A 20,757-nucleotide genomic window follows, 5' to 3' on the forward strand; every position below is an offset into this window, starting at 1 on the left:
GAAACAGGAGGGTGACTTAAATATTATGTGTGTGTGTGTGTGTGTTTGTATGTATGTGTCTGTATGTATGCCTCTCTGTTTGTATGTATATGTCTTTGTATGTATGTCTTGTGTGTCTATCTGTCTGTATGTGTCTGTCTGTCTGTATGTGTGCCTGTCTGTTTGCATGTATGTGTGTGTGTGTGTGTGCCTGTCTGTTTTCATGTATGTATGTGTCTTGTGTGTGTGTGTGTCTGTCTGTGTGTGTGTGTGTGTCTGTATGTGTCTGTGTGTGTGTATGTGTCTGTGTCTGTCTGTCTGTATGTATGTGTGCCTGTCTGTTTGTATGTATGTGTCTTTGTATGTATGTTTGTTGTGTGTGTATGTGTGTCTGTATATATGTGTGCTTGTCTGTTTGTATGTATGTCTTTGTATGTATGTGTCATGTGTGTATGTATGTGTCTGTATGTATCTTTCTGTCTCTGTGTGTGTCTGTTGGGGGGGTTGTTAGAGGGGGGGAAGAGGGAGGGAGGCCAATGGATCAGTTTCGCACAGAGGACCCATTGGTTGTGTGTACGCCACTGGTCACGTGGTTAGTGGCTGGAAACGTGGATTTGTATTCAAACTGTGACCAAGTGATTGGTGTTGGGTAAAGATACACAGGACCTTGCCAGAAAGGCTTACAATCTAGCAGCTGCCAGAGCGATCCAGGTCAATGATGAGCGGTTTGTTGTGTTTCCGTAGTATCTGGTAGAAAGTATCCTTGTCACCAACACCCCAAGATCTGGAAAATTCATAGAGCTCCCTCATCTTCTCCTGAGAGGTGGTCTTACTGCGGACAATGGAATAATGTTCATCTGTATGAAGCTTCCTGGACAGGAGAGCATCAAGTACAGGATCCACCAGACCCCTCCTGCTGATCAGCTCTGCCCTGTGTCTGTCCACGAAGTGCTCTGCAGCTGTGGGGGTGGAGGAGACTATCAAACCTCAGAGACTATCCTGTGTCTGTCTGTATTCTGTTATCACCCCTTTAAATTACGCAGATTCCTATCTCACCTCTTTATGTTCTATATCTTCCCATATCATCCCTTTACGTTCTATATCTTCCAATCTCGCCCCTTTATGTTCTATATCTTCCCATCTCATCCATTTATGTACTATATCTTCCCATCCCACCCCTTTATATTCTATATCTTCCCGTCTAACCCCTTTATGTTCTATATCTTCCCATCTCACCCCTTTATGTTCTATATCTTCCCATCTTACCCCTTTATATTCTATATCTTCCCGTCTAACCCCTTTATGTTCTATATCTTCCAATCTCACCCCTTTATGTTCTATATCTTCCCATCTCACCCCTTTATATTCTATATCTTCCCGTCTAACCCCTTTATGTTCTATATCCTACATTTCACCCCTTTATGTGAAGACCCTGCTTCACCCCTCTATGTGAAGACCCTTCTTTTGCTCTCTTTTATATACAGCGATTAAATAAAGCAATAACCAAAAACATACCACGGAAACTTGTGATAAGAAAGGACACTTTTATGGGACAGTATTTGTATACCTGGTACATCATTTTAAATATTTTTAAAGGATTTTATTTGGTTTTACTAGCGCGGTCTATTATTATTCATTGTCTATTTTTATATCCTTCTTGGCAGTGGCACTACCTATCTTTTTGTTTCTGCCCGCTGTGTGCCCATCTGGCTCCTCTTTATATTTGTCTGCCCATCAGTAGTGTCTGCCCGTCGTACCAGCAGGATTAGGCACTATTTCTAAAATCCCATAATTGTTAACTGCAAATGGAGATAAAGAGAGAAAATCAGGAATTAATTGAGCCGAAACAGATAATCAGACCCTGTGCAGTCTCTATATATGTTCTGTTATCTCCTCCCCCTCCCTTTATTCTCTGTTTCCCTCATCTCACTCCCAATGTTCTCTCTATCCCCCGTTTCACTCCTTTATTCTCCATATTCCCATCTCTTTCCCCTCATTCCTAATATCTCCCAGCAATATTCCTCTCCTACGTCACAACTGTCTGTATGTACCTCTCTCCAGAACCATGTGCACATCTCTCTCCTCTTTATAAGTGTCTGCCAGCTGTGTGCCAATCTCTCTCCTCTTTATAAGTGTCTGCCAGCTGTGTGCCCATCTCTCTCCTCTTTATAAATGTCTGCCAGCTGTGTGCCAATCTCTCTCCTCTTTATAAGTGTCTGCCAGATGTGTGCCAATCTCTCTCCTCTTTATAAATGTCTGCCAGCTGTGTGCCAATCTCTCTCCTCTTTATAAATGTCTGCCAGCTGTGTGCCAATCTCTCTCCTCTTTATAAATGTATGCCAGCTGTGTGCCCATCTCTCTCCTCTTTATAAGTGTCTGCCAGCTGTGTGCCCATCTCTCTCCTCTTTATAAGTGCCTGCCAGCTGTGTGCCCATCTCTCTCCTCTTTATAAGTACAAAAATACAGGTTTAGACCACCCAGGTGCAGTATATAGAAATAAAATAAAATAAAAGGATAGTTACTTCCTTTTTGATCGGGTATAGGTGCAACAAAAGGATTCCTCTCAATCCTCAATACAACTTTAGACAAAATAGGATGTACCTAAACCTATAAAGTAAAAGAAAATACGCTCATAGGGGATTAACGTAAAGACACAAATAGCCCCTTATTAATATATTGCACTCACAAAATTGAAGTGATTTTCAGGCTCATCAGTTAAGTGGATTCTCACGAATTCCTCACAATTGGAATGATGAATATTGCATGTAAAAGATAAAAAATGGCATAGTATAGCACTGTTGTAAAGTATAAATCAGCTTTTAATAGTTGCACTTACAGTGTAAAAGGTATAAAAAGGCCCATCGGGGGGGGGCCTGGCCGCCGAGCTGGCTGAACGTGGGGCACCACGTCTCCTTGACAAACCCGCAATAACCAGCCTAAAAATGCCCCTACTCGCCTGAAAACCCTCAGCTGCCGTGAGAGGGCAAAGGGGACCCGACCACCAACCTTTGGGGCAAGTATCAGCCCCCGCTCCGCTGGCGATGCGGTCTGGTGGGCGAGTGGGATTTTGGCCTGCTGTGAGGCCCTGGCGGGAGAAGCGGCCGATCTCCCGTACTTGGTCCGGCGGGACCTCCCACCGCCTGCTAAGGGCCCCGTTACCCCCCCCCCCCTGTGGGCCGGGGGGTTATCCCGGACCCCACCGGGGACGCAGCGCGCGTTCAGGGCATCCAGGCTGCAGGAGGACTGACTGGGGACCGCATGGGAAAATCCAAGATGGCTGCCGCGCTCATTGTGAGACGGAGAAATGAGGGGGAAGTACCTAAACAACGGCAGACAGACTGAGTGCTCCTTCCACCCACAGGATAACTGTATAAGGGAAACACTCCACAAGGAAGCCTCAGCACCATAACACTACTACTCCTGGACTCTGACCCTGCCTGAGTACAAGGGGACAAAGAGAATGGGGAACAAGCTTCACTCCGCTCCTGACTGTCAAGCCCCCGCACACTGAAACAACGAGCTACAAGCACAGATTTAGCACAGCTGCAGGAGGGATCAAGCGGCTTCTAACCATATATGCCTACAGCTCTAACAGACTATGGTGTATCTCTTAATCCAGCACCTCATCCACAATATTAATGTGTGTCTTTTACATCGGACTCTCTTCCTGCAGTTAGAAAGCAATTAAAATGTCTGAGCATGCATGTATATCCGACGCTCTGCTGCCCCCAGGTGGTTAAACTTAATTAAGCTTATAGAAATCTGTTCCTGATGTTGGCCTTAGCTCCTGTTTTTACTGCAAATATAAACTCACTGTTTTGTATCTCACACCTATGCCTAGCACAAATGCCGATCTAGACAAGTTAAGCATTAATTATCTTGCTATATTGTATTTAACTTCCCGCTAAAGATACGACTGTTTAGCCAAGCTTGTTACAAATATAAAAATGTGCAGGCTCTCATGCCACTGTTTAACCACTGTTTATCTTGCAATATGCTGTTGTGGCGTCTGTTGATTCCTTGTACCCACCTGCACAGCAAAAATAAAGAATTAAAAAAAAATAAAAAAAGAAGGCCCATCAGTACAAATCTGTTTGTCCCATCGCTGTGGAATATGGTAATCCTCAAAGAGATATCCAGCAGGAAAAACAGGTATAAAACAAAATAAAATACAAATACAAATAAATTGAAGCCCATGGAATAAGCAAAGCTAGGTGGAATGGGCCTTGACAGAGCTAGGAGGCAGGCCTATGGAGGAGTGTTACTTGATTGGTTAATTGGTAAAAGGGGAGTGGCTTAGTCATATTAATTGGGGGGATGTCTTTTCAAATGTTGGTGACAATGACCTCTTAAATTTTATATCTTATTTTATATATATAATTAATAAAGCCGTGGAATATTTTTGCCAAATAATCCTTGTGTCTGTGCTTATTGGAGGTTAATTGGTTATAACTGGAATAGGCCAAAGAGACGACAATGCGCATGTCAAGCTCACTCTACGCGTTTCGTCTGTCTTCTCAGACTTCCTCAGGAGTAATAAAGTGCTTTACGTTAATCCCCCATGAGCGTATTTTCTTTTACTTTATAGGTTTAGGTACATCCTATTTTGTCCTCTTTATAAGTGTCTGCCCATCAGTAATGTCTGCTTGTGTTTTGCCCATCTTACCAGCAGTTTGGGGCGCTATGGCTGCCATCCCATAATTGTTAACTGTAAATGGAGATGAAAAGAGAAAATCAGGAATTAATTGAGTCAAGCCAGATAATCAGACCCTATGCCCTATGCTGGAGGTGGGGGAGAGGGAGGTTACAGTCTCTATATGTGTTCTGTTATCCCCTCCCCCCCCCAATATTCTCTGTGTCCCCCGTTTCACTCCTTTATTCTCCATATTCCCATCTCATTCCCTTCATTCCTAATATCTCCCAGCAATATTCCTCTCCTACGTCACGACTGTCTGTATGTACATCTCTCCAGAACCATGTGCCAATCTCTCCCTTCTTTATCAGTGTCTGCCCGCTGTGTGACCATCTCTCTCCTAATTATGTGTCTGCCAGCTGTGCACCCATCTCTCTCGTCTTTATAAGTGTCTGCCAGCTGTGTGCCCATCTCTCTCCCCCCAGCAATATTCCTCTCCTACGTCACGACTGTCTGTATGTACCTCTCTCCAGAACCATGTGTCAATCTCTCTCCTCTTTATAAGTGTCTGCCAGCTGTATGCCAATCTCTCTCCTCTTTATAAATGTCTGCCAGCTGTATGCCAATCTCTCTCCTCTTTATAAATGTCTGCCAGCTGTGTGCCAATCTCTCTCCTCTTTATAAATGTCTGCCAGCTGTATGCCAATCTCTCTCCTCTTTATAAATGTCTGCCAGCTGTATGCCAGTCTCTCTCCTCTTTATAAGTGTCTGCCAGCTGTATGCCAATCTCTCTCATCTTTATAAGTGTCTGCCAGCTGTGTGCCCAGCTCTCTTCTCTTTATAAGTGTCTGCCCATCAGTAGTGTCTGCCAGTGTTCTGCCCATCTTACCAGCACGATTAGGGGCCATTTTTAAAATCCCATAATTGTTAACTGTAAATGGAGATAAAGAGAGAAAATCAGGAATTAATTGAGCCGAAACAGATAATCAGACCCTGTGCAGTCTCTATATATGTTCTGTTATCCCCCTCCCCCTCCCTTTATTCTCTGTTTCCCTCATCTCACTCCCAATGTTCTCTCTATCCCCCGTTTCACCCCTTTATTCTCCATATTCCCATCTCTTTCCCTTCATTCCTAATATCTCCCAGCAGTATTCCTGTCCTACATCTGTTTGAATCTGCCCCTCTTTGGAACCATGTGCCAATCTCACTCCTCTTTATAAGTGTCTGCCAGCTGTATGCCAATCTCTCTCCTCTTTATAACTATCTGCCAGCTGTGTGGCCATCTCTCTCCTCTTTATGTGTCTGCCAGCTGTGTGCCCATCTCTCCCCTTTTTCTAAGTGTCTGCCAGCTTTGTGCTCATCTTTCTTCTCTTTTTTAAGTGTCTGCCAGCTGTATGCCAATCTCTCTCCTCTTTATAAGTGTTTGCCAGCTGTGTGCCCATCTCGCTTCTCTTTATAAGTGTCTGCCCATCAGTAGTGTCTGCCAGTGTTCTGCCCATCTTACCAGCACGATTAGGCGCCATTTTTAAAATCCCATGATTGTTAACTGTAAATGGAGATAAAGAGAGAAAATCAGGAATTAACTGAACTGAAACAGATAATCAGACCCTGTGCAGTCTCTATATATGTTCTGTTATCACCCTCCCCCTCCCTTTATTCTCTGTTTCCCTCATCTCACTCCCAATGTTCTCTCTATCCCCCGTTTCACCCCTTTATTCTCCATATTCCCATCTCTTTCCCCTCATTCCTAATATCTCCCAGCAGTATTCCTGTCCTACATTTGTTTGAATCTGCCCCTCTGTTACAAATCACTATTTGTAACTGGCCCTTTAAATGGAAAATTGCCCTGCTTCCCTGGATTGTGGAGAAGCCTATTTGCCAGCCTCCTTCCTCATGACTATGGCCCCTGGAAGATTGTGCCCCTGAAAACTTATTAACTTTTATTGGGTATGTATGGCCCTTTAAGAACCGTCTGGGGACATATTGGGACTTTGCTGAACAATGCCCCTTTAAGACTATGTCCCCAGACCTGTAAAATAACTTGTCCCTGGCTCAGTAAATAGGGCTTACTGAACCAAGTACCACACAGGCGGACCACACAGAAGTTAAAGTATGCAGGCAATTTAGCTCCCAGGCTGTGAGGTTACTGCAGGTTAATTGCCGACCGCTGGGTGGCCGCAGTTCGTGCAAAGGAACATGTGGCGGCGGCCATCTTTGTTCATTCGAATGCGGTCAGCGGTGTATGCTAAAGATTCTGTGGAACTGAAATCGGCTACACATTTTACCGAACACCGCTGACCCTTACCTTCTCCTACACTTCGTTTTTCAGCTCCAGAAACTAAGTCCCGCAGTTTCGAAATGGGACTTAGTTGTTTTTCGGCATGAAATTGACCGACCGCACAGCCCAAATCTATGGAACTGTTTTGGGCAGGAAAATGTGCTTGCGGTCGGTCATAAAGGGTCCTCCAGCTAACTTTTGATCCACTGGAGGGATTTGAATGTATAGTTTTAAAGTTACAGTGTATGTGTGAAAACTGTATTTTTACTGTATGCTATAATTATGTTATGTGTTTATCTGAGAGGAGGAGACGTGGGGGTGGTACCATGTATATGATTGGTTATTTTCAACCTCCCCCTGGGTGTGTTCTGTTTGTACCTTTTTGTAATAAAAAGCAGGCTGGGTGTTCCAGTCCTCAGTTCTTCTTGACCCTTCAAAACGTAGCCTCGTCTCGTTCTTGGAAGGGGATTATTTGGGAATATTACTCTGCTCTTTCACAGCTGAACCTGACTCTCTCTCTGGATATCGTGGATGGGATCATACCAGCTCTACCTTTCCACAGCAGCTTGCAGGGAAAAGGACGTCTCCAACGGCAGATACCCTCTCACTACCTGGGTAGCCGTTACACCCTCTTTGGAACCATGTGCCCATCTCTCTCCTCTTTATAAGTGTCTGCCAGCTGTGTGCCCATTTCTTTCTTTATAAGTGTCTGCCAGCTGTGTGCCCATTTCTTTCTTTATAAGTGTCTGCCAGCTGTGTGCCCATCTCTCTCCTCTTTATAAATGTCTGCCAGCTGTATGCCAATCTCTCTCCTCTTTATAAGTGTCTGCCAGCTGTGTGCCCATCTCTCTTCTCTTTATAAGTGTCTGCCCATCAGTAGTGTCTGCCAGTGTTCTGCCCATCTTACCAGCACGATTAGGCGCCATTTCTAAAATCCCATAATTGTTAACTGTAAATGGAGATAAAGAGAGAAAATCAGGAATTAACTGAACTGAAACAGATAATCAGACCCTGTGCAGTCTCTATATATGTTCTGTTATCTCCTCCCCCTCCCTTTATTCTCTGTTTCCCTCATCTCACTCCCAATGTTCTCTCTATCCCCCGTTTCACTCCTTTATTCTCCATATTCCCATCTCTTTCCCTTCATTCCTAATATCTCCCAGCAATATTCCTCTCCTACGTCACAACTGTCTGTATGTACCTCTCTCCAGAACCATGTGCCCATCTCTCTCCTCTTTATAAATGTCTGCCCGCTGTATGCCAATCTCTCTCCTCTTTATAAGTGCCTGCCAGCTGTGTGCCCATCTCTCTCCTCTTTATAAGTGCCTGCCAGCTGTGTGCCCATCTCTCTCCTCTTTATAAGTGCCTGCCAGCTGTATGCCCATCTCTCTCCTCTTTATAAGTGCCTGCCAGTTGTGTGCCCATCTCTCTCCTCTTTATAAGTGTCTGCCCACTGTGTTCCCTCTTTGTCCTCTTTATAAGTGTCTGCCACCTGTGTGCCCATCTCTCTCCTCTTTATAAGTGCCTGCCAGCTGTATGCCCATCTCTCTCCTCTTTATAAGTGCCTGCCAGCTGTATGCCCATCTCTCTCCTCTTTATAAGTGTCTGCCAGTTGTGTGCCCATCTCCTCTTTAGAAGTGTCTGCCACCTGTGTGCCCATCTCTCTCCCCTTTATATGTGTCTGCCCGCTGTGTGCCATCTCTCTCCTCTTTCTAAATGTCTGCCAGCTGTATGCCAATCTCTCTCCTCTTTATAAGTGCCTGCCAGCTGTGTGCCCATCTCTCTCCCCTTTATATGTGTCTGCCCGCTGTGTGCCATCTCTCTCCCCTTTATATGTGTCTGCCCGCTGTGTGCCTACCAGTGTCTGCCCGTTGTGTGCCTACCAGTGTCTGCCAGCTGTGTGCCTACCAGTATCTGCCTGCTGGGTGCCTACCAGTATCTGCCCGCTGGGTGCCTACCAGTATCTGCCCGCTGGGTGCCTACCAGTGTCTGCCGGCTGTGTGCCCATCATACCAGCAGGTTTGTCTCCGTTACTTGGCTTCTTGTAATTGCTGGCTGTAAATAGAGATCGAGAGAGAAAATAGTGGGAGTTAATAAAAGTGTTTTATTTCTGAAGATCTATGTGTTTCGTGCAGGTTAAGGATTCCTTACCTTTCTCCAAGTCTTGTTCTAATTTTTCTGCTATTTGATTTTGGTCGATTTGCCGCAGCACCTCGAGGGTCACCGTTACCCCGTAGGGATTGGAATAAGCTGCAAGAATGAGATCTGCAACATCGTCTTCGTCCGCCTTCTCCAGACGTGCCTTCGGAATGCTCCTGTACGGTTCTTCCACTGGAAACTCATTTAGTTTGGTCCGGAATCTTTTAAAGTTTCTTTCACCTAATTCTTCCAGGTTTCTGACCAGCGCGTCTCGCACGGTAAAACTCATTTTTTCTCATAATGTTGTTTCCTGCTTCGCTCAGCAATAAAACCATATTAACTTTATCTATTTCCTTATTGCTGCCTTTACACCTTCCCATCCCTGCTTGACCTCCAATAGCCAGCCATCTATGTAACAACCTATCTGATATGTGAAATAAACATTTGTAACCGTTCTTTTCTCCTCTCCTGCCTCTCCCCCTCCCTCCGCAGGGTTTCTAAGAAATCACGTGTGTTACTGTAAAGCTGTAGGGTACGTTCTGCATGGGTGTCGCTGGTTTTGACAGTTTATTCACTAAGAAGTATTGTGAAAGACTCTAAATTGTAAACCAAAAGAAACTAACTAAAAAAGTAGCAAAATTATTATTTTTCAGCTTATTTATATAATTCCTGTGATGTTTTATACAAATAAGCCAATAATTCCTGTATAATGAAGTACTCACTTTATTAATACATATTTAACAGTATCTTCATATTGCTACCTTGTTACACAGGGTTTCAAATCCCTCGAACATTCCACCAACTGCCAACAGGAACAGAAAATAAAGAACCAAAAGAAAGTAAGTGCATTATTCACAGCCAACAACAGCCCAACTGCCCACTGCCCATACATCACAATACATACACTCATACACTCACACACTCACACACAGCCCAACCACCCATACATCACAATACATACACTCACACACAGCCCAACCGCCCATACATCACAATACATACACTCACACACAGCCCAACCGCCCATACATCACAATACATACACTCATACACTCACACACTCACACACAGCCCAACCGCCCATACATCACAATACATACACTCATACACAGCCCAACCGCCCATACATCACAATACATACACTCATACACAGCCCAACCGCCCATCCATCACAATACATACACTCACACACTCACACACAGCCCAACCGCCCATACATCACAATACATACACTCATACACAGCCCAACCGCCCATCCATCACAATACATACACTCACACACTCACACACAGCCCAACCGCCCATACATCACAATACATACACTCATACACTCACACACTCACACACAGCCCAACCGCCCATACATCACAATACATACACTCATACACAGCCCAACCGCCCATACATCACAATACATACACTCACACACAGCCCAACCGCCCATACATCACAATACATACACTCATACACTCACACACTCATACACAGCCCAACCGCCCATACATCACAATACATACACTCATACACAGCCCAACCGCCCATACATCACAATACATACACTCACACACAGCCCAACCGCCCATACATCACAATACATACACTCATACACTCACACACTCACACACAGCCCAACCGCCCATACATCACAATACATACACTCATACACAGCCCAACCGCCCATACATCACAATACATACACTCACACACAGCCCAACCGCCCATACATCACAATACATACACTCATACACTCACACACTCACACACAGCCCAACCGCCCATACATCACAATACATACACTCATACACAGCCCAACCTCCCATACATCACAATACATACACTCATACACAGCCCAACCGCCCATACATCACAATACATACACTCATACACAGCCCAACCGCCCATCCATCACAATACATACACTCATACACTCACACACTCACACACAGCCCAACCGCCCATACATCACAATACATACACTCATACACAGCCCAACCGCCCATACATCACAATACATACACTCATACACAGCCCAACCTCCCATACATCACAATACATACACTCATACACTCACACACTCACACACAGCCCAACCGCCCATACATCACAATACATACACTCATACACTCACACACAGCCCAACCGCCCATCCATCACAATACATACACTCATACACTCACACACAGCCCAACCGCCCATACATCACAATACATACACTCATACACAGCCCAACCGCCCATACATCACAATACATACACTCATACACAGCCCAACCTCCCATACATCACAATACATACACTCATACACAGCCCAACCGCACATCCATCACAATACATACACTCATACACTCACACACAGCCCAACCGCCCATCCATCACAATACATACACTCATACACTCACACACTCCACACTCACACACAGCCCAACCGCCCATACATCACAATACATACACTCATACACTCACACACTCACACACAGCCCAACTGCTCATACATCACAATACATACACTCATACATTCACACACTCATACACTCACACACTCATACATTCACACACTCATACACTCACACACTCATACACAGCCCAACAGTCCATACATCACAATTCCCTTGTCATTTCTATGCAGTTTAGTAAATAGCCCCTGATGAGTGCACATATAAAGAAGGCCATGATGTACCAGGCTGCCCCCTCCAATACCTGGATCTGGTAACACTGAATGTGCTGCTTGGAGTGGAAGAGCATCGACATCAGCTGTTCATCAGCCAGGTGAGCTGGCTCCCAACACCGTTGCCCCCACTTTTTCTAGCCCAAGGGTTTCCCCTGAGGTGGGCCCCAGTACACACGCTCCATAATTGCCCCTGACAGGTTACGGGAGCGTAGTGTGTCACCTCCAAGGATAACGTTAGGGCGACATGGGGTGAATCAGGAGGAAAGCAAAAGGGAGTACACATATAGGGAGGACGTCGAGGGACAGCTTGGGTGGCTTTCCTCATGGGTGGGCGTCCCACGCTGCACTCAGGAGGGTGATGTCAGGTTCCACAGTGACGCTGATATGTAACAGTGATGGCAGGCGATCCCCTTCAGGATATGCATGGGGGAGGATTTCGGATTCTCCTGTTAGGATCGAGTATCGGAGGTGTAGTGGGTCTAGATCTACTAGCGGGAGTTCTCCAGAGAGGGGCAGTGTAGGGGCTTCTTCGCACGTTCACGGCCCTAGGGGTCAGGACGCCAGTGAGGGATAAGGCAAAGGTTCCCACTTGGGAGTAAAGCAGGTCAGGGATACTACGGCCAGCCTACCCAGGATGTCTTCTCCTTACAGGTCACCAAGATGGTCGCCCATGGATCGGGTGAGATCACGCGCTGTAAGGTCGCCCACGGATCGGGGGAGACTGAATTCACCAAGACGGTCGCCCACGGATCGGGTGAGACCATACACTGGGAAGTCGTATAAACGGTTGCTCTCAGATAGGGAGAGAGCTGCGGATGGGGTAGTATGGCTCGAAGTACCGGAGCGCTTGGGTCAGGACAGCGGATCTTGGTTGATACCCCCACGGCCTTCAGCGGTAAGAGGTTAAGAGGGTGAGTCACTTTCAGTACCTCATTCAGGGGATCTGTTAGACGGTTTAAAACATTTCTTAGATTCTTGGAGTGAGTGTAAGGGACAGGATGTGAATTTTAGTCAGGTTTGGGTGCCAAGGGTGGAAGGTTTATGGTCATAGACGTTGTGGCAGGCTTATGCAATATATGATTATATAATGTAACTAAACCCCCATGGTTTGCCTAGGTGAGGGTTTTTTAAATAAAACTATTACAATCTGTAAGATTTGAAATCATTGTTTAGTGAACAAGCGAGTGCACTGGATTGTGTATTTTGTATGGTGTGTGTATATATATATATACACACACACACACACACACATTTAACTACATAATTATTTGATTTTATTAATTATAATAAGGGGCCTGCCGGACAACCCAGGCAGACAGTGCAGAGAATGTAATTGACTAGAGAAAATTTATTTATACTTACCGTAATTTTCTTTTCCTGGCTATTATTCATGGCAGCATTTAACATATGGGTTTAGCTCCTCCCTCTAACCCTCAGGACAGGAAACACAATCAATCAAACAATTAAGCCTACCTTCCCCTACTATATTAGGTACCCCAGTATCCTCCACACCTCAGTCCAGTAACAAGACAAATAAACCAAGAGAGGGCGGGAGACCAAATGCTGCCATGAATAATAGCCAGGAAAAGAAAATTACGGTAAGTATCAATACATTTTCTCTATTCCTGGCTAATCATGGCAGCATTTAACATATGGGATTCCCAAAGCAATAACCACTCAGGGAGGGTAAGTCATGCTACAAAAATTGTTTAATATCCACTTAAGGCTTATAAGAGTTCAAGACCGAAAGGCCAAACTCTGAATCAGAATGAGAAGAGACATCCACTCTGTAGTGACGAACAAAGGTCTTCAAAGACGACCAATTGGCAGCTTTACAAATGCTCTCTGCAGAAACCCCTGACTCTGCAGCCCATGAAGTAGCAATGGACCTTGTGGAATGAGCTTTGATGTCCTTGGGAACCGGAACCTGTTTCGACCTGTAAGCTCTAGAAATAGCCTGAACGGTCCAGGAACGAAGGGTAGCGACAGAGGCTGCTTCACCTTTACGAGAACCCCAAGGAATCACAAACAATTGGGGAGACTTTCTCCAATTAGCTGAACGTCCAATATATGTGGAAAGACACCTCCTCAGGTCTAGTGTATGGCATCTTTCTTCTTCAGGAGATGATGGATCCTGAAAATACCCCGGCAGGACAATCTCTTGATTCAGGTGGAAGGAAGTAACAACCTTAGGAAGGAACTCAGGTCTAGGGCGTAGCACAACTCTATCATCGAAGAAGGTAGTGAACGGTTGCTCAGAAGACAGTGCTCTGATATCGGACATTCTCCTAGCAGATACCAAGGCCAGTAACAACAGGGTCTTTAGAGAAAGAACCTGCATAGGGACCTCATCGATAGGTTCGAAGGGATGTTCCGTCAAGGCCTGCAGAACCAGAGGCAGATTCCAAGGAGCCGAGAATCCCTTGATAGGAGGTCTAATCCTAATGACTGCTTTGAAGAATCGAATCACAATAGGATTTAATGCCCAACGAACACCAGAAAGAGCTGAAAGAGCCGAGCAGTGCACTTTAAGCGTGTTAAGTTGAAGGCCTCTCTCCAGGCCTGCTTGAAGGAAACCCAGAACCTGAGACACGGAAGGGGAACTTAAATCTTGAACCGTGGAATTACACCATCGTGCAAAGGCTTCCCATACCTTATGGTAAGTAGAAGAAGTAGAAGGATTCCTGGAACGTAACAGGGTTGAGATAACCTGGTCCGAAAGGCCATGTTCAACTAGAGACTTCCTCTCAATAGCCATGCATGGAGCCTGAATTTGTGAGGCTCCGGATGAAACACTGGACCCTGAATCAGCAGGTCTTCTGATATTGGAAGTTCCCAAGGCAGGTCCATCGATAGTCTCTGCAACAGGGGAAACCAAGGGCGACGAGGCCAGAAGGGAAGAACAGCTATCACCTTGCAATGTTCTTTGGAGATCTTTCTCAGATCAGCGTGTATGAGCGGAATTGGAGGGAAGACATAAGCCAGATTGAACACCCAATTGATGGATAGAGCATCCTGAGCAACTGCCATTGGATGGTATATCCTTGACACAAAGCATGGAACCTGCGCATTCCGATAGGTTGCCATGAGGTCTACTTGGGGAAGACCCCACTTCTGGACCAACTGGGCGAAGATCCTCTTGGAAAGTTGCCATTCTGAAGCTTCTATCAGGTGTCTGCTGAGGAAATCCGCTAATACATTCTCCTTCCCTGGAAGATAGGTGGCACACAGGCCTTCCACATGATTCTGAGCCCATAATGGGAACGATCTCTCTCATCAGGGCTACACTCCTTGTTCCGCCTTGATGGTTTATGTAGGCAGCCGCTGCTTTGTTGTCCACTCTCAACTTGACCCAGCAATGTCTGATGACCTGTTGAAAATGAAGAAGAGCCAGGAAAGTAGCTCTTAGTTCTCTGATGTTGGAAGGCAAGCATTGAGTTTTCGGTGGCCATTTTTCTTGAAAAAATCGATTGCCTAAATGTGCCCCCCAACCTGTCAGACTGGCATCCGTCGTAATGACCACCCAATCTATTTCTCGTAAGGGGAATCCTCGGGAGATATGTTCCCACGACATCCACCAAAGGAGCTTCTGTTTCAGAGCCGAAGGAATGTGAATCGGTGACTCCCAATCCCTCGAGCTGGTCCTGAAATTTTTCAGAAAAAATTGTTGAAGAGGGCGAAGGTTCCACTGCGCCCACCTGACAAGCTCTATCGTGGAGGAGAGAGTCCCCAGGAGCCTCATAAACTCTCTTGCCGAGGCCGAAGTCTTCAGTCTGAAGTCTCTTATCCGATCTTGAAGTACGATCTTTCTGTCGTGTGCGAGAGATACAATCGCCGTGTCTGTATTGAAATTTGCTCCCAGGAATATTAGTTCTCTTGAAGGATGCAAGTGACTCTTCTCGTAGTTGATGAGCCAACCGAAATGAGATAGTGTCGAGGACTAGTTGTCTGTATTGAAATATTATTCCTAGGTCCGGGGCCACTACCAGGATGTCGTCCAGGTAGTGAAACACCGCTACACCTTCTTTTCTGAGCAAGGCAATGATGGTGACCAGAACCTTCGAGAAGGTCCTTGGGGCCGTGCTTATACCAAAAGGAAGGGCCTGAAATTGAAAGTGTTCTTTCCGGACACAAAACCTGAGAAACTTTTGATGGGCGATCGTGATAGGGACATGAAAATAGGCATCCCTGAGATCTACTGATATCATCCAATCTTGGTGATGAACAACAGGAATGATGGAGCGAATGGATTCCATGCGAAATCTTCTGACTCTGAGGTAAAGGTTGAGCTGGTGGAGGTCTAGAATAGGTCTCCATTTTCCTTCCGGTTTCTTGACCAAAAACAGGGGAGAATAATAACCCTGGAATCTTTCTCTTATGGGTACAGGTACGATGGCTTTTTCCATAAGAAGATTGTAGACATAGAGACTCAGAATCTCTCTTTTTTGGATGTTGGCAGGAAGCCTTGTGCGAACAAACCTTGGTGGAGGCGGATATTCTTCGAATTCCAGATGATAACCTCCGCTGATAATGGATCTGACCCAAGCATCTGGAATGATTTCCCAGGCCCTCTGAAAGAATGAAAGACGTGCTCCCACTCGAGGAACCTGGAGTAAGCCACCTTCAGAACTGCTTGTTGGGGCGAAAGGAAGAAGTCTGCGTCTTGCCCCTAGAGGATTTTACATTCTGGCCGCTCTTCCAATTGGAATGCCTAGAGAATTCTCTGCCTGGTCTGTAGGTCTTACTTTCTCTAAAGTAGCCTTGATCCCTAAAAGGTCTGCGGTCCAAATGAGGTCTCTTAGGACGTCTATCTTGAGGCAGCATGACCTGTTTAACCTCCGCTGCTTTCTTAATAGCTTCATCCAGCGGTTTCCCAAAAAGCACTTCTCCCATAAAGGGAAGTGAGCATAAATTATTCCTAGAGGAAAGGTCTGCCCCCCAGGACCTCAGCCAAAGCGCCCGTCTAGCGGTGACTGAATGGGCCATAACCTTCGAAAGAATTCTAATAAGGTCAGTGGAGGATTCCAAAAGCCAGTCACTGGCGAGTTTGATATCCCTTAAGGATTCTGCCATCTGACGTCTACTAACACCTTTATCGATGTCATCCTCCAAGTCAAGCAACCAGGAACGCATGGCTCTAGACAAAGCAGAAATGGATACGGCCGGGTGGCAACCTAAACCCGCTGTCATGAAGGCTTTAGATAAATCAGCATCAATCCTTTTATCCATGGGCTCCTTAAGGGAAGCATTGCTATCAATCGGAAGCGTAGATCTTTTAGCAACCTTAATGATAGGAGCATCCACTTTAGGGACCGTAGTCCACAATCTGGAATCCTCCTCTTTGATCGGGTATAACTTTGAAAGCCTTCCCTGACTAGTAATCCTTTTACTAGGAATTTGCCACTCGTTCCTCATCAGGTCTTTAATCGAGCTGTGAACTGGGAAGGAAGGTCTTTTCTTATGCAAATCTCCAAAATGTCTGTCAAAAGCCGAACATTCTTTGGCCTCTTCCGGCAAATCTAATGTACGTCTAACAGCCATAATCAAATGCTCCATAGCTTTGGAGTCCAAGGAGCAAGGTTGTTCCATATACTCCTCTTCGCTGGAAGAGATTGGCTCTAAATCCTGGTACGCTGAAGGTTGTCTGTATTCGTCTTCAGACTGATCTGAATCCATGCCGAAGGTCTCACCTCTTGATCTCTTATTCTTGTGAGATTCAGCAATTCCCTCTACCACTGCTTGCTTTATCCAATACGCAATATCCTTTGCTGAGGAGGTAGAGGCTTGCGGTGACTTCTGGCGATCAGATTCACCTGCGACCATGGCTAAGCATCTTCTGCAGAGCCTGCAGTTATCCATAGGCCTTGCTCCACATCCCGGGCAGGCTGCCGGTTTTTCCCTTCTCCTCGATGGGGATCTGGGACAGGACCGGTCACGAGGGCTGTAAGAAACAGAAGTCATAAGACTGTACCCTCTATGCACTCTTTTTGTAACGTGAAGAAAACATAAAAATCATTGCTCACCTATGACCTATAGCAGATCTCGTTGATTTTGCAGAAGGGGATGATGGATCCATACTGACTGTAGGGCTAAGAACATTAAAAAAAAAAGGTAATGTATTCCCAGCCCAATATTATGAAGATTTTAAAAGAAAAGTAATTCACTTACCTGCAGAGATTTAAGAACAGTCTACTAGAGCACTGTATCTGTAAAGGGAACTGAAAACGAGCGTTTTTAAGTCTGAAAACCGCCATTTCAAATTTCCCGCTCTGCACCTTTAAAGGATCGCACATGCGCACTTGGTCGCGAGATCGCGTAACCGCCATTTTGGACATGGGCAAATTTTACTCTGTCTCGCATGCGCGAGCGTCTTACCGTCATGCTGATCGTCTGATCGAGGTCTGAAGCACACACAGGACGCCAGAGGATTCCCACAGCCTGTGGAACTAACCACCCAGGCTCCCAGGGGTTCCCAACTCCATGGAGATTGGGCTACATGTGCCTGGGCTTCCTGAGGAGGGAGGCTGACCTCCACAGGGACAAGACCATATCAAACATGGTCAGGTGAGCAAAAAAAAAAAATATTTCAGATAAACTGAGAGAAAAAGAAAAAAAAATATATATAAACTGTCCTAGGGCTAGGAGGACAGGAAAAGACTGAGGTGTGGAGGATACTGGGGTACCTAATATAGTAGGGGAAGGTAGGCTTAATTGTTTGATTGATTGTGTTTCCTGTCCTGAGGGTTAGAGGGAGGAGCTAAACCCATATGTTAAATGCTGCCATGATTAGCCAGGAAAAGCCCTATATTTAACCCTGTAACTTTCCAAAACACCATAAAACCTTTACATTGGGAGTATTGTTATACTCGGGAGACTTCTCTGAACACAAATATATGAGTTTTTAAAAGTAAAACTTATCACAATGATGAAATCACCAGTTAAAAAAAGCAGTTTTTGTTTTTTTAAAAAAATGCAAAAAAATAAAAGGCTAACTTTGGCCAGCGTTTGTGACTAAGTGGCTACTACAAAAGACTGGACATACCCCATGTTCAATACCCTGGCTTGTCTACATTTGAAAATGGTATGCCATGATGGGGTTATTTCACATTCCTGGGCTACCATATGCAGGGTCGTTGCAAGGATTTCTGTCGCCCTAGGCAAAGATTTATTTTGCCGCCCCCTCGTGTCACTCTCACTGACACACACACACTCACTGACAGACACACACAGGCAGACACACTATCATGCTTCCGAGCAGGTCCGAGAGGAGACTTATGCCGGGGTTGACTTGAGGTTCTTTATTTAAGTATTTAGGCAAAAGGTAACAATAAGTATACCAGGATAAAAAGAGAAAATAAATAATAAAGATAAAGGGAGACAGCAGAATCTAGAAACAGAATTACAGGTAAGTATGAAGGAGTAGTAGAAGAATTAGAAGTTTAGGCAATATGCCCCAAAGCAGGTTTACAGGCGACAGGGAAACCGATCAGTGAAATAATAATAGGGAACAAGTAAACCTAATATTATCAGACAATAATAAACAGCATAATAAAGGATAACGGAATTCGGGTTGGTTCGAAGTTAAGGAGAACAGTCTCTTTGGTTTGGAGGATTTGTACAGACGTTACCAGGTATGAGGATTAGGGCTTTCCAGGAGAGTTGCAATTAATAGTATGGTTAGTAAAGTCCAGGCAGCTTAAATAAGGAAGGGAATAAGGAATAGTTAGAAAACAAAGTCCAGTTAGAATTAAAGCAGGATGTTTGGATGAATCAGGAGGGATTAACCCCTTAAGACCGCAGCCAAATGTACAAGTTGTGATCCAAAAAAAACTTAAACAAAACCTGGCATTTGCGCTATATGTCTGTCCAACCGTAATTCACCTCTTTCATATTAAATGCACCCCCCCTTATTATACATCATTTTGTTCAGGGGAAACAGGGCTTTCATTTAATATCAAATATTTAGGTATGGAACATAATTTAATATGAAAAAAATGGGAGAAAATAAGAAATGTTTTAAATTGCTTTAGTTCTACATGACATTCTAACTGTGAATGTCATAATACTGTTTGCTTTTACTGCAATAAAATACACATATTTGTATTCAGCGATGTCTCACGTGTAAAACAGTACCCCCTATGTACAGGTTTTATGGTGTTTTGGGAAGTTACAGGGTCAAATATAGCGTGTTACATATTTCAGTTTTTTCACATTGAAATTCGCAAGATTGGTTACGTTGCCTTTGAGACCATATGGTAGCCCAGGAATAAGAATTACCCCCATGATGGCATACCATTTGCAAAAGTAGACAACCCAATTTATTGCAAATGGAGTATGTCCAGTCTTTTTTAGTAGCCACTTGGTCACAAACACTGGCCAAATGTAGTATTAATATTTGAAAATGCAAAAAACTAATTTGAACGCAAATTTGGGCCAGTGTTTGTGACTAAGTGGCTACTAAAAAAAACTGAACATGCCCTATTTGCAATACCCTGGGTTGTCTACTATTGCAAATGGTATGCCATCATGGGGATAATTTTCATTCCTGGGCTACCATACGGTCTCAAAGGCAACCTGGCGAATTTTAATGTGAAAAAACTGAAACGCAAACCTTATATTTGACTCTGTAACTTTTGAAAACACCATAAAACCTGTACATGAGGGGTACTGTTATACTCAGGAGACTTCGCTGAACACAAATATTAGTGTTTCAAAACAGTAAAACGTATCACAACAATTATATCGTCAGTGTAAGTGCCATTTGTGTGTGAAAAATGCAAAAAATGTCACTGTCACTGACGATATCGTCATTGTAATATATTTTACTGTTTTGAAACACTAATATTTGTGTTCAGCAAAGTCTTCCGAGTAAAACAGTACCCCCCATGTACAGGTTTTATGGTGTCTTGGAAAGTTACAGGGTTAAATATAGTGCTAGAAAATTTAATTCCCTGAACTTTTGGCCTGGGTTGTCAGGCAGGTCCTGCAAATTGTAATTAATAAAATGACCTAATTATGTAAAATTATTACATAAATATATACGTAGAATTATTATATATAT

General features: G+C 44.6%; 1 protein-coding gene across 5 annotated transcripts; it reads right to left on the bottom strand.

Annotated features, from left to right (window-relative positions):
• Nucleotides 1–598: 598 nt before the first annotated feature.
• Nucleotides 599–9,368, bottom strand: PYCARD (PYD and CARD domain containing). 5 transcript variants are annotated; one of them, XM_063429055.1, is made up of 5 exons: nucleotides 9,042–9,368; nucleotides 8,904–8,945; nucleotides 5,502–5,543; nucleotides 4,646–4,687; nucleotides 1,604–1,778 (listed from the first exon to the last, which is right to left on the bottom strand). In XM_063429055.1, exons 1-5 carry the CDS (start codon nucleotides 9,316–9,318, stop codon nucleotides 1,714–1,716), a joined length of 468 nt encoding a protein of 155 aa, XP_063285125.1. In that variant the 5' UTR covers nucleotides 9,319–9,368; the 3' UTR covers nucleotides 1,604–1,713. The 5 variants fall into 5 exon arrangements, with proteins under 5 accessions (XP_063285124.1, XP_063285123.1, XP_063285125.1 ...); XM_063429056.1 differs by lacking the exon at nucleotides 4,646–4,687 and having other exon boundaries at nucleotides 1,606–1,778; XM_063429057.1 differs by lacking the exons at nucleotides 4,646–4,687; nucleotides 5,502–5,543 and adding an exon at nucleotides 7,798–7,839 and having other exon boundaries at nucleotides 1,606–1,778.
• Between the last annotated feature and the right edge of the window lie 11,389 nt (nucleotides 9,369–20,757).

This window comes from Pelobates fuscus, chromosome 8, assembly GCF_036172605.1.
Source record: "Pelobates fuscus isolate aPelFus1 chromosome 8, aPelFus1.pri, whole genome shotgun sequence".
In the NCBI taxonomy this organism is placed as follows: domain Eukaryota; kingdom Metazoa; phylum Chordata; class Amphibia; order Anura; family Pelobatidae; genus Pelobates; species Pelobates fuscus.

What these genes read in the sequence shown, in the direction of transcription:
- PYCARD (XM_063429053.1), bottom strand. Translation starts at nt 9,318, where the DNA reads ATGAGTTTTACCGTGCGAGACGCGCTGGTCAGAAACCTGGAAGAATTA. An exon ending in AGAACAAGACTTGGAGAAAG is followed by an intron (nt 8,946 to 9,041) that starts GTAAGGAATCCT and finishes CTCTATTTACAG; the next exon opens with CCAGCAATTACAAGAAGCCA. An exon ending in CACACAGCCGGCAGACACTG is followed by an intron (nt 939 to 8,873) that starts GTAGGCACCCAG and finishes CCACCCCCACAG; the next exon opens with CTGCAGAGCACTTCGTGGAC.